The 15,654-nt window shown below is 36.1% G+C and overlaps 2 protein-coding genes across 2 annotated transcripts; one reads left to right on the forward strand and one right to left on the reverse strand.

Annotated features, from left to right (window-relative positions):
• The first annotated feature begins 5,045 nt into the window (after nt 1–5,045).
• Nucleotides 5,046–6,431, forward strand: LOC110939224 (serpin-ZX). The gene has a single exon (XM_022180982.1). It carries the CDS (start codon nt 5,857–5,859, stop codon nt 6,427–6,429), a length of 573 nt encoding a protein of 190 aa, XP_022036674.1. The 5' UTR covers nt 5,046–5,856; the 3' UTR covers nt 6,430–6,431.
• An 801-nt stretch (nt 6,432–7,232) lies between these two features.
• On the reverse strand, nt 7,233–10,811 carry LOC110941412 (small glutamine-rich tetratricopeptide repeat-containing protein beta). Its single transcript, XM_022183047.2, has 9 exons — nt 10,619–10,811; nt 9,172–9,384; nt 8,911–9,041; nt 8,597–8,663; nt 8,382–8,481; nt 8,105–8,268; nt 7,964–8,010; nt 7,800–7,850; nt 7,233–7,693 (listed from the first exon to the last, which is right to left on the reverse strand). The coding sequence occupies exons 1-9, from the start codon at nt 10,689–10,691 to the stop codon at nt 7,379–7,381; spliced, it is 1,161 nt and encodes a 386-aa protein (XP_022038739.1). The 5' UTR covers nt 10,692–10,811; the 3' UTR covers nt 7,233–7,378.
• Between the last annotated feature and the right edge of the window lie 4,843 nt (nt 10,812–15,654).

Raw genomic sequence — 15,654 nt, forward strand, 5'->3', positions numbered from 1 at the left:
ATGCCTATCGATAAAAGCTGGATTGATTCCCCACTTCAATCAGCTCACTACCAGCAAGGACTCAGGTCTTTTATCGCGATGTGTGAAAGAGTGCTCCCCAACCATAATGAAGTTAGATGTCCGTGTTCCAAATGTAAATGTTCCGGCTTAACAACCATCACAAAAATGAAACTCCATTTGGGGCGTATGGTTTTTTGGAAAGATTACATAAAGTGGGACTATCACGGCGAAAAATCTCGGCCTGCAGTTATAGAAGTAGAAGTAGATAATGTTGTGCCACAGGAGGGTATGGAAAACGTTATTGAAGACATTAGGGGGGAGCGTATGGAAGAAGATACAGACCGTAACCTGGAGATGTCGGGTGGAGAATCTAACGGTGTTGATGACGATTTTGAAGACATAATAAAGGATGTTGAATCTGAATTATATCCTGGTTGTACTAAGTTTTCTTCACTTGACTTCTTAGCAAAGCTTATGAATCTAAAGGAGACGTCCCATTGGACTAATACTTCATTTGATGGTCAACTTTCTTGTAGTGTAACCCATATGATAGGTTTAAGCCTCACAAAACTGGTGAACTTTGTAATGGTATCAGAACAGGCCCATAAAACGGTTCAAATTGCGTTCGGGTTTGGGTCAAACAAGCTTTGATCAAAGTAGGATTGGTCAAAACGGGTCGATTTCGAAAAATATTAAACGACCAAAATTTGTAAATGATAATCAGAAATCGTATGAAATGTGAAAACATGTTTGTCTCAAATAATTTGAGTCAAATTGGATCTCAAGAGGAATGCTAGCCGAATCTCAAACTGATCAAGTTCCATTTGTTTGTTCTCTCTTGACTCTTATTTAATCTTTATAAGCTCCAAATATTATTCTTGATCCCCTAACCAGTAAAAAGTTATTCTTGATAAACATACGAAAACCAAACATATGTGACCACGTAAAGAAAATTCTTTGGTCTGCCACCGTATAGGATATCATTTATGTTAAATCGTTCACTATTCCTTTTGTGTAGCAACTTCAGCTTCAGTTGTTCGGTTTTTATTTTTATTTTTATTTTTTTTATTTTCTATTTTTGACATATAATGGATATGTTAATTTAAAACTCCATATGTAGGCATAACGCAACCAAGTTAAATGTAGGTGTGTTTGTAAACCATTAAAAACCGACCAGTTAAACCAGTTTTGACATATTCTGGTTCCTTTCACGGTTTGCCATGTTGAGATTTATGTTAGAATATACACTTAGCATATGTTCATTATTATTATTATGTAATATTATAGTTATCATAGGTTTATTATGGTTAGGGCAGTTATCACTCTTAACCGCCAATTAGATAGGTATATATACGAACGTTCATGTATCATTTACAGTTACCAAGAATTGAGAAATCAATTCCATACTTTTAATACAATATCCATATTCATGTTCCTCATGTTTCTCTGTACAAAACACACACACGAACACGAGTACATAACGATTACGATATCGGTTTTCCAACAATTTATACGGTCCCTTCACTGTTTGCAAAATCTAATCAACGACTTGGACAACGGTTCGAAACAGCCATCTCTATTATATCTAAGCAATGGAATTTAGATGTTATAACCAACCTCGTCTGTTCTTGATCTCTCTTGCCATGTGTATATGGGAAATGAAACAAATAGTATCTTTTTACAAGTCCTTAACCATGCTTGGCTCTATGAACTCATACTTGTCGCCATCCTGTATAAAAACAAAAAGATGATCAACTCAATTAAAATGAAAAAAAAAACTTGCAAGGAATCTAAATTAGAATGAAGAAAACTTGACAACATATTAGATCCACCAACACTAATTACATCAATCCAAAAACCAAAAATCTTATATTTAGTTAAAGACTAACCCCAAGACCTTATTAAGGTCATACGGATCATATAACCCGCATCGTTATAGAGGTAGCTCATACCCCTCTATGCTATATGACCCGCATCAGGTGTTTGTTTAATAAATTTGAAAATGGGTCATGCGACCTGTGTATGTCAACTCTATTGGCCGGATGGCCACATATGGAATCTTGGTAGAGATTCACAGGGGGATTGTTGTTGGCCATCCGTAACATCTCCACCATATACATTAGAGTAAACATTTGCAGCGGAAGTTGTAACATGATTTGCAGTCATGATGGAAATGAATATGCAGGACAATAACAATGCAGAATGAATAAAGAAGGAACGAGATACGAGAGGGACACTTTCGATAAACAAGAAAATGTCTTGGTAACCAGAAATATTTCCCGGCAACCACTATTTAAAACATACATATTTGGCGGTTAACTTTAGGCGGGTAACTGCCATGGCAGTTTGATATGTAATCTTGACCCACTTATCTTCCTAAACCGCTTATCATCTAATCTTATAAGTTAGTGTCCTAATCATATGTCACCGATAATTACATGTCCGAAAATAATAATAATAACAATACAAATATTAAAATCATAACTAAGTTTAATATTTCTAACATAACCCCCTTAAACTTGGTTATGTTTTAGAGCTTGATTCATGACGCTACGGTTAGCTTCCTCAACGGCCCATCTTGCGTAATTAAAGTTGAATTTCTTCCGTCTTTTTACTTGATTCCAGTCACCATCTTCAATTCCTGCAAAGAATGCCGCCTGTTCTGACTCTGCACCTTTATTACCTTCACCTGCAGCAACACTCCGACCCATATCATCACTCTTAGTCTTCCTGTGACGTCGTTGAGAGGATTCAGCATCTTCGTTTACCACTTCCTTCACGTGCACGTTCTCCTATACAGTTTTGTATTTATAATAATACTCTAAAACATCCAGGTACATTGCATATACAATCCTCATGTAGTCACCATCTTTATATTCGAATCCCTGATCTTTAGCAATGATTGGCCACATGTTCTCGGTATCCACCTTCCTTTGCCACCAACATATATAGATTTAATAGATCTATCTTCCTTTGATCCAGAGAGTAGGGTGGAATCGGTCTATAATTGATTCCTAAATATTCATTTAGTAACCATTGAACCATTTCTTCAAATTTCTTTTGCAGAACAGCTTTATACTTGAACACGTATTCACGATCATCAAGCATGTTGATAAGGGCTTTGCAATCACCAAATTCATGAAATTCTAAGGCTTTTAAAATCATTAGATTCCAGTCGTCTTCTTCTTTCTCAGAAACATTCAGCGTTTCGAAATAAGAATTCAGATAATCGCTTTTGAATTCATCATCAATGCCGCACATGTTTTGCAGCCTCTCTTTCTCTTTTAATCCCAGTTCCTCCTCCTTCGATAGCCCAGTTATATCATTTATTGAATTCACCACCGGAGATGAAAACATAGGAAAGATTTTACATGAATCACCGGATTTTCTGACCGTGAAACCTTGAAGTGTTAATTGTTCAAGACTTAGAACGTTTCGATCAATATCCGGTGAGTAAAATACACTGGGAATTCTCAGGTTTCATTCCCTGTTTTCATCTCCACAATTCCTACTCCGCGTATGAATAAAAAATTATTCATGCCGGATCTCGTTTCAACACCCATAATGTGTTTAACCCTTTTGAAAGCATCGATACTACCCACATAATGATGATTGAATGTTGAATTAACATACCAGATGTCCTTCCATTGTCCACCATCTGTCCCCGTGACTATCATCTCATCACGGCAGTGCACATCATCATTCTGTGTTCTTATTCCGGCATTGATCGCTTGCCGAATCAGTTGTGACTCTTCATCGTTCTCCTTGGCTTTACACGTGTAGATCTGGTGACCAGGCAAATGACAGTAATAACATAATCTTTCACGCTGAGTTCGTTGTTTTCTTTCATTTTTCTCATCAATGCAATGTTGACAAGGCATTGATGTGGCAGTCGGTTTAACTTCTGCATCGAATCTTGTAGTGGCTCTGATACCACTTTGTTGGCCATCCGTAACATCTCCACCATATACATTAGAGTAAACATTTGCAGCGGAAGTTGTAACATGATTTGCAGTCATGATGGAAATGAATATGCAGGACAATAACAATGCAGAATGAATAAAGAAGGAATGAAATATGAGAGGGACACTTTCGATAAACAAGAAAATGTCTTGGTAACCGGAAATATTTCCCGGCAACCACTATTTAAAACATACATATTTGGCGGTTAACTTTAGGCGGATAACTGCCATGGCAGTTTGATATGTAATCTTGACCCACTTATCTTCCTAAACCGCTTATCATCTAATCTTATAAGTTAGTGTCCTAATCATATGTCACCGATAATTACATGTCCGAAAATAATAATAACAATACAAATATTAAAAACATAACTAAGTTTAATATTTCTAACAATTGTATTACGCGGGGATGCAATCCTAAAGTGACGTATTCAACTTTGGATAAAGCTTTACCTTTACGTTCCGTGGGTGTTGCTAACCCCATCCTTGTCCAGCGGCTACTTCGAGCGGGGAGCTTTTTACTTTTAACTAAACAGAAACAGATCTGTCCATATCTAGTCAAGAACAAATTAAGTAAATAAATAAAGACTAATTAAACATACAAATAACTATCAAGCTAACTGCATTCTGTAATGTTCCAGATTTTAAAAGGGAAAATGTTAGATCCCGATTATATCTTTCGAGAAGTGTATGTTTGGTATATATGGGAAGTCAAAATAAGTGAATACCATTCATGAATTGCAACTGATGATAAGCAGGCAATCACATGAGCATTAATGATAATTTTATTAAGCTATCACTTATGATGGGCGGTTGGTTAATTATTTCTAAAAGGGAACCAAATTTGGGATCAAAGTAGGGCGAAAAAGCTCTTGTCATGCTGCAAACAGCCCAAACCTTCAACATCATCATGGTGATTTTTGAATCTTCAAAAGAATCCTAACATTATATATGGTCATGAGCGTATACTTTCTGCTTGAATAAGTTAATGAATATTATCTTGAAATAAACATGTCACTATTGATTTATAAAAAAAGTGAGTATTATAATTTCAATCCAAAAGATTTCATGAATCAAACGGCCCATTAGGGTTTCGCTGTAGGTTGTTAAATAGTGATAACCATGCAAAAACAACACACGCTTTCTTCTGGCTTTCATCCCAAACACCTGCTTTCACACCTCTTCTTCAATGGATCGTAAACACCTTAAACAATCAGTCAGCAACCAAACCGACGTATCCACCACACTCGCAACCCACCTTCTCTCCAAGAAACACGACAAGAACGTTGTCTTCTCTCCCCTTTCCATCCATGTCGCCCTGAGCGTGTTAGCCGCCGGTTCCAAAGGTCAAACACTCGACCAACTCCTCGCTTTCCTCAAAACAAATACCACTGATAACCTCAACTCTCTTTATTCGCAGCTTGTGCCCTCAATCTTCCCCGAAGCGAGGCCAAGAGGCGGACCTGGACCTCGAGTCTCTTTTGCCAACGGGTTTTGGGTTGACAAAACCCTTTCTCTTAAACCTACTTTCAAACAGGTTGTGGACACTGTTTATAAATCCGAATGCAATCAAGTCGATTTCCACAACAAGGTTGATTTTAATTTCTTCATATTGGTCTTGTTTTATTAACTTTAGTTTGATGTAGTTAACATATTATATATTGATTCACGAAAGGCGGCTGAGGTGGCTGATGAGCTGAATTCATGGGCGGAAGAGAAAACAAATGGCCTTATTAAACAGGTTATTACTGCGGATGAAATTAGCAATGTCACATGGCTCGTCTTTGCAAATGCAATCTACTTCAAGGGACTATGGAGGGATAAGTTTAAACCAAAGAATACAAAGGAATACGACTTCCACCTCCTTAATGGCAACAAAGTTCAAGTTCCGTTCATGACCAACTTTGCATTAAAATCCGTGGGTGTATACGATGATTTCAAGGTGCTGCGCCTTCCCTATTTACAAGGTCGCAATCAACAAGAGTTCTCTATGTACTTTTTCCTCCCTAATGCAAAAGACGGCCTTCAATCTTTAGTACAGAAAATCGGTTCCATGCCTGATTTTATTGACCGTCACATCCCACATAATGATCGTGTAATAGTCCCGCGGTTTTTGATACCAGTGTTTAAGATCTCATTTGGGTTGGAAGTTTCTGATATGTTGAAGGAACTAGGCCTTGTATTGCCTTTCAATGGTGGAGATGGTTTGAGCGAAATGGTTGACTCATCTGATGGTCAAGGCATTTATGTTTCAAGGATCATCCAAAAATCTTTTGTGGAGGTGAATGAAGAAGGTACAGAAGCCATAGCCTATATTGAGGAGCAGGCGCACGGTCGTGCGCGAAATCCTCCGGAATATGATAAGGTGGATTTTGTGGCAGATCACCCGTTCTTGTTTGTGATTAAAGAGGATGTGACTGGGGTCGTGTTGTTTATGGGACAGGTGGTTGACCCTCGAGTTGATTGATATGGTACTTAAAAACTTTGGGGGGGGGGGGGGGGGCATGATGTTGGGTGTCTTGGTTTTTGGACTAATATTTAAGCTCTCTTGATTTGTTATGTTCATTGCTGTTATATGTACAAATAATTTGTAAACAAGCAAGCAATCAGTTATGACCCAACTTTTTTAGAAAAAGTATGGTTGTTTAATGCTTTGGGGCCTAACCCATATGATAGGTTTAGGCCTCACAAAACTCGTTGCTAAAGTAGCTGTATAAGATATCACATATGTTAGTCTTTCGGATATTCTTTTTGTTACTTTAAAAGTATATCAGCTTCAGCCACTCGAGCTTTCGGACATATTATGGATTAGTAAATTCAAAACCCCATATGCATTGCAGGCATAACGCAACCAAAACAAGTTTGATGTAGGTGTGTTTATAAACCGTAAAAAACTTCAACCACTTCTGGTTCATTTCACAGTTTTGAGATTTATACAGTTGGTTTCACGGTTTGCAAAATCGACTCAACGGCTTGGACAATGGTTTAAAACAAATACCAAGCCGGTTGTTTTACTTTTATCAATTGCTTTCCAAATGTTACAATATACAGTTATGCATGTGCGCAGTACTAGTAAACCACCTTTATCATTTCAAATAAGTTAATACAAACTAACGACTTAAAAAACTCGGTTCAAACCAAAACATTTTGACCAGTTTGGTCATCACAAACAATCCAGCCAGTTTGGTTTGTCTTTTATGAAACCAGGGTTGGTGGTTCAACCCAAACTTTTTTTGTCAAATCATGTCACATTTCTGAGCAGTTAAGACAGGTATCAAACTTGTTCAAACTGTGTTGTGCCAAATACTCCCAATGTATAAACATATGCAAACTTACCAAAATTTTAACCTTATAATAAACAATTTTTGAACGACAAAACCTACGTTCAGCACAAACAAACAAACAAACACGAAAAGTTAGTTTCCATCAGAGTTGTCCGCTGTTCCATCGCGTTCATGAAACATCTGCATTGCAGATCTTATACCCTCAATGATCTCCTCAGGCAAGTCATCTCCTGGGTTGATTCTTGTTACTCCAGGTGGCAAGTCATCTCCAGTGTTCATTCTTCTTATTCCGGGGCCACCATCACCCGCCTGCATTCTGGAACTAAGGTCTGCCATAAAGCTTGACATATCAACAGATTCAGCCATACTGGTCGGGAACCCCGGGAAAGGTGGAATCGGCCCGTGGCTCCTTGACCCCCCGTTTGAATAACCCCAGGAACTTGAACTCTGTTACCAAATATATTATAAAGGATATTTTGTCAATTGTATACCATTAAAGAAAAAGGAGATATATAATCATAATTATCAAATTAAATTCTAATAATTAATTTACCCGGCCTCGTTCTGCTCTTCGATATTCTTCTCTGAGTTTCTGCTCAGCTGCCTGCACATATCGACAATGAAATAAACCTCGTATTTGTTCAAAAACAACGTTAAGAATAAAGCTAAAGCTTGTGCGAGAAACGTAAAAAATATCAAACAAAAAGATTAACTAACCTGAATGTTTCCTCTTACAGATTCATTATTTGGATCCAACTGCAAAGCTGCATAAATTAAACATTACAGGCTTTGAAAGAACAATAACAATAATAATAGTAACAATATAAACAAATATAACTTTATATAATATATACAAACCTCTTCTAAATCCTTTTTCGATGGCGTCCCGGTAATTTCCTTGAGCATAATAACTAAACCCTAGACGACTGTAAGCCTTGCTATAGGTTGGGTCGATTGCAATTGCTTTATGGCAGTCATGGATCGCTTCTGTATGCTGATTGTTCTGGGTGTACGCAGCTGCCCTGAAAAAAAGGTACCCATTCACCGTAAAATAATTATAAAAGGACAAAAGATGTCAGAAGTATATAAATAAAAAATACTAAAAAAACTCGACAGATTTGAGTGAATAAGTCACCTGTTGCAATAATAAACAGCATTATCATCACAAAGTGCTATAGCAATGGTGTAAAGCTCGATTGCATCCGAGTAGACCTTTGATTGCATAGCCTTGTTACCTACATGAAAACAAAGTATATATTAATGTTTTATTTTCTAGATATTAAACTGTCATATAAGTTTATCAATGCATGTACAAAAGGTGAGACATTATAAATTATGACTAACAATTACCTTGCAATTTGAAGGTATCAGCCAAGTTTTTAAGATTAATTTCTGCACGTTCAGAATTTTTCATTTCCTTGAATCGAAGAAGTGAAGAGTCCACAACAAAAGATACACGTGAGCAATGATATAACAGTAATAGTAGCTGTTATTGCATATAAATGCAACTAACGTATCATTATGAATATAAATATTGTACAAGAATTGTAATTCATGTTCATATTGTACAAGAATTGTAATTAATGTTCTACAAAATGGTAACATTGCAACCATGATATATTGATAATATAAACATGGAAAAAGATTTATAATCGATAGCCTACCACCAAAGCATTGTGAAACAACTGTGTAGCTCTATCAAGAACATGTTCATCATCTCCGCTGGTTGTCCCAAAATAATGAACCTTTTCAAGGGAGCCGAAAAACTGAACAAAAAGTTCATCCTCACTTACAACTGCCAATTATGCAAGATGCACAATAAGAGAAAATATATAACACATTGCAAGGTCATGTGAAAGAGATAGAATAAAACAAAGTTCGCATGACATCTCGACGATATATATTGAAAAGGATACAAAATTTACCAGGGGCGTTAGTTGTGGACGATGCATGAGATTCCGCATTAACTTGATCTGATTTAATCTCATTGTTCGGTCCTGTTTGTGAAGTGAAAATATGGACCAGAGATTCGGATTTTGGCACGCTAGAAGTAGCTGATGGGCCGATCTTGAACGCTTCGGATAAGCAGTCTCTAGCAACTTCAAGACTTTCAACATCACTAACAGAACTAGGTTCAACTGTAAAACAAGTTTTGGTGGAACGGTTAATTAACAAAGAGTTATGCATAAAAATAGCTGGAAATATATAAGTTTTTGGAAAGTGCATCGCTTACATGTGTATACTGTATATCAAATTAATATAAACATAAAGTGTTTGGGAGCTCACCATCTTAAGCAATAACCAGCATTGCAATGGCAGGTGGATTCGGGCCCCAAACAGTCAAATTCAGATTAATCTATGTTCTACTTAGCAAAGATGTGAGAAGTCATACCTAATGTTACATAACCAAGAAACACCCGTTATGGAATCAAATCATAAAGATTCAAGCCACACGTCTTTTCTTTATATCATCAAATTCCTTAAATAACAAACGACAAGGTGACATAAATGTCTCCCACGTCAAATTGTCCATGTTAAGATCTTTACCTCATTAATCACAACTCTATCAAATGCCTCGATGGAAACAGATAATAGAAGACATGAAGTTTCTGTTTTATTAAGATTTGTGCTTTGAAATAAGAATACAAGCAACCAAATCTCACCCGATCAGAAAAAATGTATAAATAACGATGACTTCTAGTTACACAAGCAGTGAGCCAGACTAGGTTCTAAAAAGTGCATTTCCTAGTCTTCGTCATAACACGCCTATGTGTGAGGTGCAGCAAGCAAGACTAGCCTCGCTTCAGGTTACGAAAGGCATAGGTGTACAAAACGTGTTCGTTTTTTTTTAACTCCTGATAGAAGCACGCATGTGCACCATTTCATTCGATCTTTGATGATCACCTATACTCATTTCACTGATTTTATACTACTTAAGTACTTGTGTAGTGTCATGATACACATGTTATATGTGTGTTAAATCTCCATTAATGTATTTTGAGTATGATAAACCACAAATTATAACACAAGCCCCCAAAAAAACCCTAGGTATAAACAAATTTAACCTAAAATTAAATCAATAACATTTCAACACAATCCAGTACATCATAACTGCAACAGAAACCCTAATTGCCCTAATTTCACTCCACATATAACATCAATCAACAAAAAACAGTAAACCTAACACCGATCGATCATTTCTAACGCAAATCCAACGGTTGGATTGAATTATAAACCGAAAGGATCAGTAATTTAGCATCATCTATACAGTTATATCGCAACAACGAGTGAAATTCACCTAACAAATGCATATACATACATGAAATAGATACACAGATGATCGTGTAAAAGGAAAAAGGAGAGAGAGCGAACCAGAATTGAGAAAGTTGAGGAAAGAGGCAACGATGCGACGACAAAGAGGAGAATCCGCCTTCAAGTTCGCCATTGGAATCGTCGCCTGCAGAAGTGAGCCGTAGCAAAAGCGCCACTAAAGATAGATGAGTTAATTGTGAGTCTTTTGGTTGCTAATTTGGGTTGTGGGTGGTGAATCAGGGTGTTCACATTTGGTTATTTATGGATAACTAAAGGCATACAAATCCGAATGTTCACACTTGGTTATTTATTATGACAACTAATTACATTTTTTTTTGAAAAGTATGACAACTAATTACATGGGTGAGGTTAAATGTATAAACCCATGGCAACTTCCCCCTTATCCGGGGTATGGTTAATCATTCTAGGGTGTTTGAGTGATTCTCTACCCAATTATATAAAGCCATGGCAACTTCCCCCTTCACTCACCATTTTCTACTCAAACACTAGGTACGGTTAAACACCCACTCAAACACCCAATTTATCTCTCCTCTCTCATACTTTGATTGGTTATTCTCTCCTCTTTCCTCTCTCTCTCTCCTCTCTTTGTTCTTCTCCACCTTCGGTGGGTATACACCGATTTCTCTCCCTCTCCTACTCAAACACCCTAACTCAAACACCACAGTGTGGTCACCGATCAGTGACTCCACACCCCGAGCTTGGTCCCCGCAACCATACCGCTTGCCCTAAGAATTTTTTGAAAGAAAAAGGTAGATTTGATTTAGTTGGTGAAGAGGGGACATGTTCTGTAAAAATTGTATAAACGGAGTATGTTTAGCACTAAACTGTATAAGTGGAGTATGAGTTAAGAATTAAGAGTGAATATAATACTAGCATAGGCCGAAAGAAATTTAAAATGAGATTTCGTTTTTCTAACGAAACAGTGAAAGATATTTTATCCTTATCCATCAAGATCACAATGGGCCTAAAGTCACGTTTTTCTTTTCAGATAGTTTGTGTAACCATATATGCAATTATATCCCTGTAGATCTAAGGGGATCAAATATATGTTGGTATGTTGGATTTTATTAGTCATTTTGGATTTAACTCAGTCCTTTGAGATTTGAGTTGATGTACAAGGCCATAAAGGAAAGCTTGTTTATATGTTGGATTTAACTCCGTTTTTTGAGATTTGAGTTGATGTTTCTTAATTGCCTTTATGCATGTTATTTGATCCGTGCTTAAAAGTGTGTATTCCTTTTGTGTTCGCTTATTATTACGTCCCTCGTAATACTTACCTAGGTTTCTAGACGATTAGAGTTTGGTATGCTGGATTTTATTAGTTATTTTGGATGTAAAAGATGGTGGTTGACATAGCCTCCAAGGATAACGTCGAATGTTGCTACAAAGGATCTTCAACACCACTACTTGAAGCATAAACCCATTGATTTTAAAAGTTTAGTTGTCTTTAATCTAAGATAGAAAAGAGAATCATCCTCGTCATGAGGCTATCACTAAGATTTAGCGCGATTATAGGTATGCATTCTCTACAAAGAGATTAATATAATGTAAGCATAAAGATCACATAATGGTTTAGCTTTATCTTAAATGACGTATTTTACACAGACGAAAATGAGTTAACCTGGTACCAACACGATAGGTCATAAATGAGGGTATATCACTCATCCATTACATTTTAGAGATCATATGTTGTTGGACGACAAGTAGAACATAGTATGCCTGGTGCTTTGAGTTGTGCAAACATGTTATCGTACATTGCCAAAACAAATTCAATGATCGGCCACATGGATTTGTCATAGGCTCGTAGTTCTATTCCATATCGGGTCTCGCTAGAATTTTTGAAGTTGGTTAACTTTGATGAAACCTTATTGTTGATACAATGATTATGCGAGAGGGATTGAGTATTTTTGTTGACAATATGAAACATTTGTCCTTGGAGGGTCCAACGCCAAGTGGTATGATTACAAAGATAATTACAAGTTATAACTAGGGGACGTAAAGTAAATACAAGGAGAAGTAATACAGATACAAAGAGAAGTAAAGAGGGGAGGATAAAACTATTGTTCTATGTTCAAGTCTTTAATCCGGTATGTGTTGTAATGTTCCCTTGGACTGGTATTTATAATACTCTGAAGGTCTTCCTCTTCTTCCAAGCTTAACATGTGATCTTTCCAGAAGGGGAGACTCAGCAGGTGGCTCTCTACCTTAGTACCCTTGTCTCTCCAAGTATTCTTTATCGGGTGATCTTCTTGACTTCCTTGTCTGCGGAAAGCGACTACTAAAATTTTATCACTTTGCCTGTGCATATATCTCGTTTGTCTTGGTTAATAGGTTTGACTTGTGAGACTACAATACTCTTCGATTATTGTACCGCCAACCTATCCATTAGTGACGAGGAGAGGTCCTCTCCTACTGCATATTCAGAGGAGTAATGGTTTATTCTTTTTAGTTGTTTAGGAGGGGAAGTAGGCATGGGCCCATCCCCGTCATCACTTATGAACTCCGTCTCTTTGGTTAAGACTAGGGATGAACATTTCGATATTGGTACCTACCCATACCGAATGCTATTGTATCAATCGAATTTCAGGATCGATACTTTCAGTTTGGTATGGTACCGGTATTTTACCAATTTTTACTTTGAAATATTGTGGTGTCGAACATTTTCAGTACCAGTAGCGATACCCAATTCTGGGGATTTTCGAGATTAGAGGCTCATCCCAAGTTAAGACCTTTAGTGGTGCGATTGGGGCTATTACCCTGATCAAGTGTCAAGTAATGATCAATGCTTTTATAAATATTTCATTCTCTCCAAATGTAACATAAGAAATTTTGGGTGTGGAAGTTTCAAATGGTATTGCGGGTAATAATGTAATAACCATGAGAATATATTGTTAATTATTAGGTTAGAAACTCATGTATTAAATGGGTTGAATAAATAAACTTGTTAAAACCATTAATTTATGTTAAGATTGTACAATGTTGAATGTTGAATGTCAAAAGCTATTGGTAAAATAAAAATTAAAGATAAAGATCTAACAATTATAAACAAAAAATAATAAAGATCAAATAATAAAGCTTTAAAAATTATAAAATTATATTATAATAAACATAATTGCAATGTTATGGCTAAGTAAATTTTAAATAATTATAAAAATAAAAAGATTTAAACTTTTAGATATTAATTGTTCAATTTAGTTATTTCAAATCATTATTATATATATTATTTGTAAGTGGCCATTAACAGTAATTGAAAATTTTTGAGAATTTGTTTTTTAGTAGTTTTATATTTATTACTTAATTAATAGTGATTGTTTTATTAATATTATTTTTATTTTTAATATATGTACTGTATTGTACATATGGTTTCTAAGGGGCCATGAACAGTAATTGAAAATTTTTAGAATTTGTTTTTTAGTAGTTTTATATTTATTAGTTAATTTATTAGTATTTGTTTTATAAAATACTAATTTGTTTTTTAGTTAATTTATTAGTATTTGTACCAAAAATTATAAAAACAAACATTGTACCGGCACCAATGTTGTTTGAACGATGGTTCAGACTGTCACGCTAATGGTACCGATATTCATTTATCGTCACAGATATAGTTGTATAAATGAAAGTTTTTGAAACCTAAAACCATAAAAATGAATCTAGGTACCGGTACCGATGTTCCGTGTGGTAGCGATACAACGTCAGCTTATCGAAAGAGAAAACAATAAAATAAATATCGGTACCAAAACCATTGTTGTACATCCGGTTCAGTGCGATAGCGGCACGATATCCGTTATCAAACATGACACCATAACAATGAATACATACCAGTATTGATGTTGTTCAGTTCAGTTTCGTACGGTATGGTAGTGATACGGTGTCAGGTTCTCCAAAGCAAAAACAAAAAATAAATACAGGTATCGATGTAAATGTTGTTCAATCGGTTTGGTATGATAGCAGCATTGTGTTCGTTTTCAATAAGAATCTATATTGCATTGTTGAAAAAAATAAGCAAGAGCGCAAACGAATCAAACCAATATAAAACGAACAACATCAATATTGGTATCGATATTTGTTTTTATTGTTTTCGATCGATTAAAGATTTTCTCTTTGGATTACAATAACAAGTGTCGATACTATAACGAACCAGACTAATACCAACTGATTTCCGCCGCGAAGCGCGGGAGAATATAACTAGTTTCATTTAATATGAGATATTAATAGGAGACAGAAACGGGAAAACTATTATTAGAATCCCCCCCCCCCTCAATTGCCAAAATGATCTCTAAGGTTTGGGGCTTGGGTTTGGGCGTGGCCTCTTTGACGTGGGTTTGAAGCCGGGCGTGGGGTGGGCTAGCAAGGTGACATGGCGGTCTCTCAATGGCTATGTGTCAACTCATGCCCCCAACCCAAGCCCCACCATACCCCATGGGCGTGGGTTTTTTTTCTAATTCCACGTGTCAACCAATGCCCAACCCAACCCAAGCCCCACCATACCCCATGGTCTAATACAACGAGATTAACAAATAATAATTCTAATCTTTTTTATCATATATTTATATACTAGTCTAAGATCTCGTGTGTTACACGGGTGGTCTCACAATAAATTTTATTATTTAATAGTGTTGAAATAAACACACAAACTTTTAAATGAAATCAACGTTCCATTAGTAAGGACCAAATCTGCAAAATACAATTTGGTATTTCACTAACTCACTTATTACCCGCATAACCCGGTATTTTATAGTAACCTATGGTATTAGTTTGGTTTGGTATAGTACCATGTGGATATAACAACCGAAAGTGCAACTTCGAATATTAAAGTCGTGATATTCCAAAAAAAAAAGGATATCGACATATCTTATTAATCAATCTAGAACCATACAAACGGTATCGTTATCAATTCCATTATACGTACTTAATTACATCGTTTTTGCTCGTTACGTTGTCGGCGCTCACTATAGCAATTTAATATTTAATAAAAGATATTTAAAATTAAACTTACTAAATGCAATACAATGTGTGATAATATGCCAAACACGATTGTAATGAAACACAAATCTTTTAACACAATCTAGCTAGTG

Source organism: Helianthus annuus, chromosome 5 (genome assembly GCF_002127325.2).
Source record: "Helianthus annuus cultivar XRQ/B chromosome 5, HanXRQr2.0-SUNRISE, whole genome shotgun sequence".
NCBI classification, from domain to species: Eukaryota; Viridiplantae; Streptophyta; class Magnoliopsida; order Asterales; family Asteraceae; genus Helianthus; species Helianthus annuus.

What these genes read in the sequence shown, in the direction of transcription:
- LOC110939224 (XM_022180982.1), top strand. Translation starts at nt 5,857, where the DNA reads ATGACCAACTTTGCATTAAAATCCGTGGGTGTATACGATGATTTCAAG.
- LOC110941412 (XM_022183047.2), bottom strand. Translation starts at nt 10,691, where the DNA reads ATGGCGAACTTGAAGGCGGATTCTCCTCTTTGTCGTCGCATCGTTGCC. An exon ending in TGTTTCACAATGCTTTGGTG is followed by an intron (nt 8,664 to 8,910) that starts GTAGGCTATCGA and finishes CTTCGATTCAAG; the next exon opens with GAAATGAAAAATTCTGAACG. An exon ending in GAAGAGCAGAACGAGGCCGG is followed by an intron (nt 7,694 to 7,799) that starts GTAAATTAATTA and finishes ATTTGGTAACAG; the next exon opens with AGTTCAAGTTCCTGGGGTTA.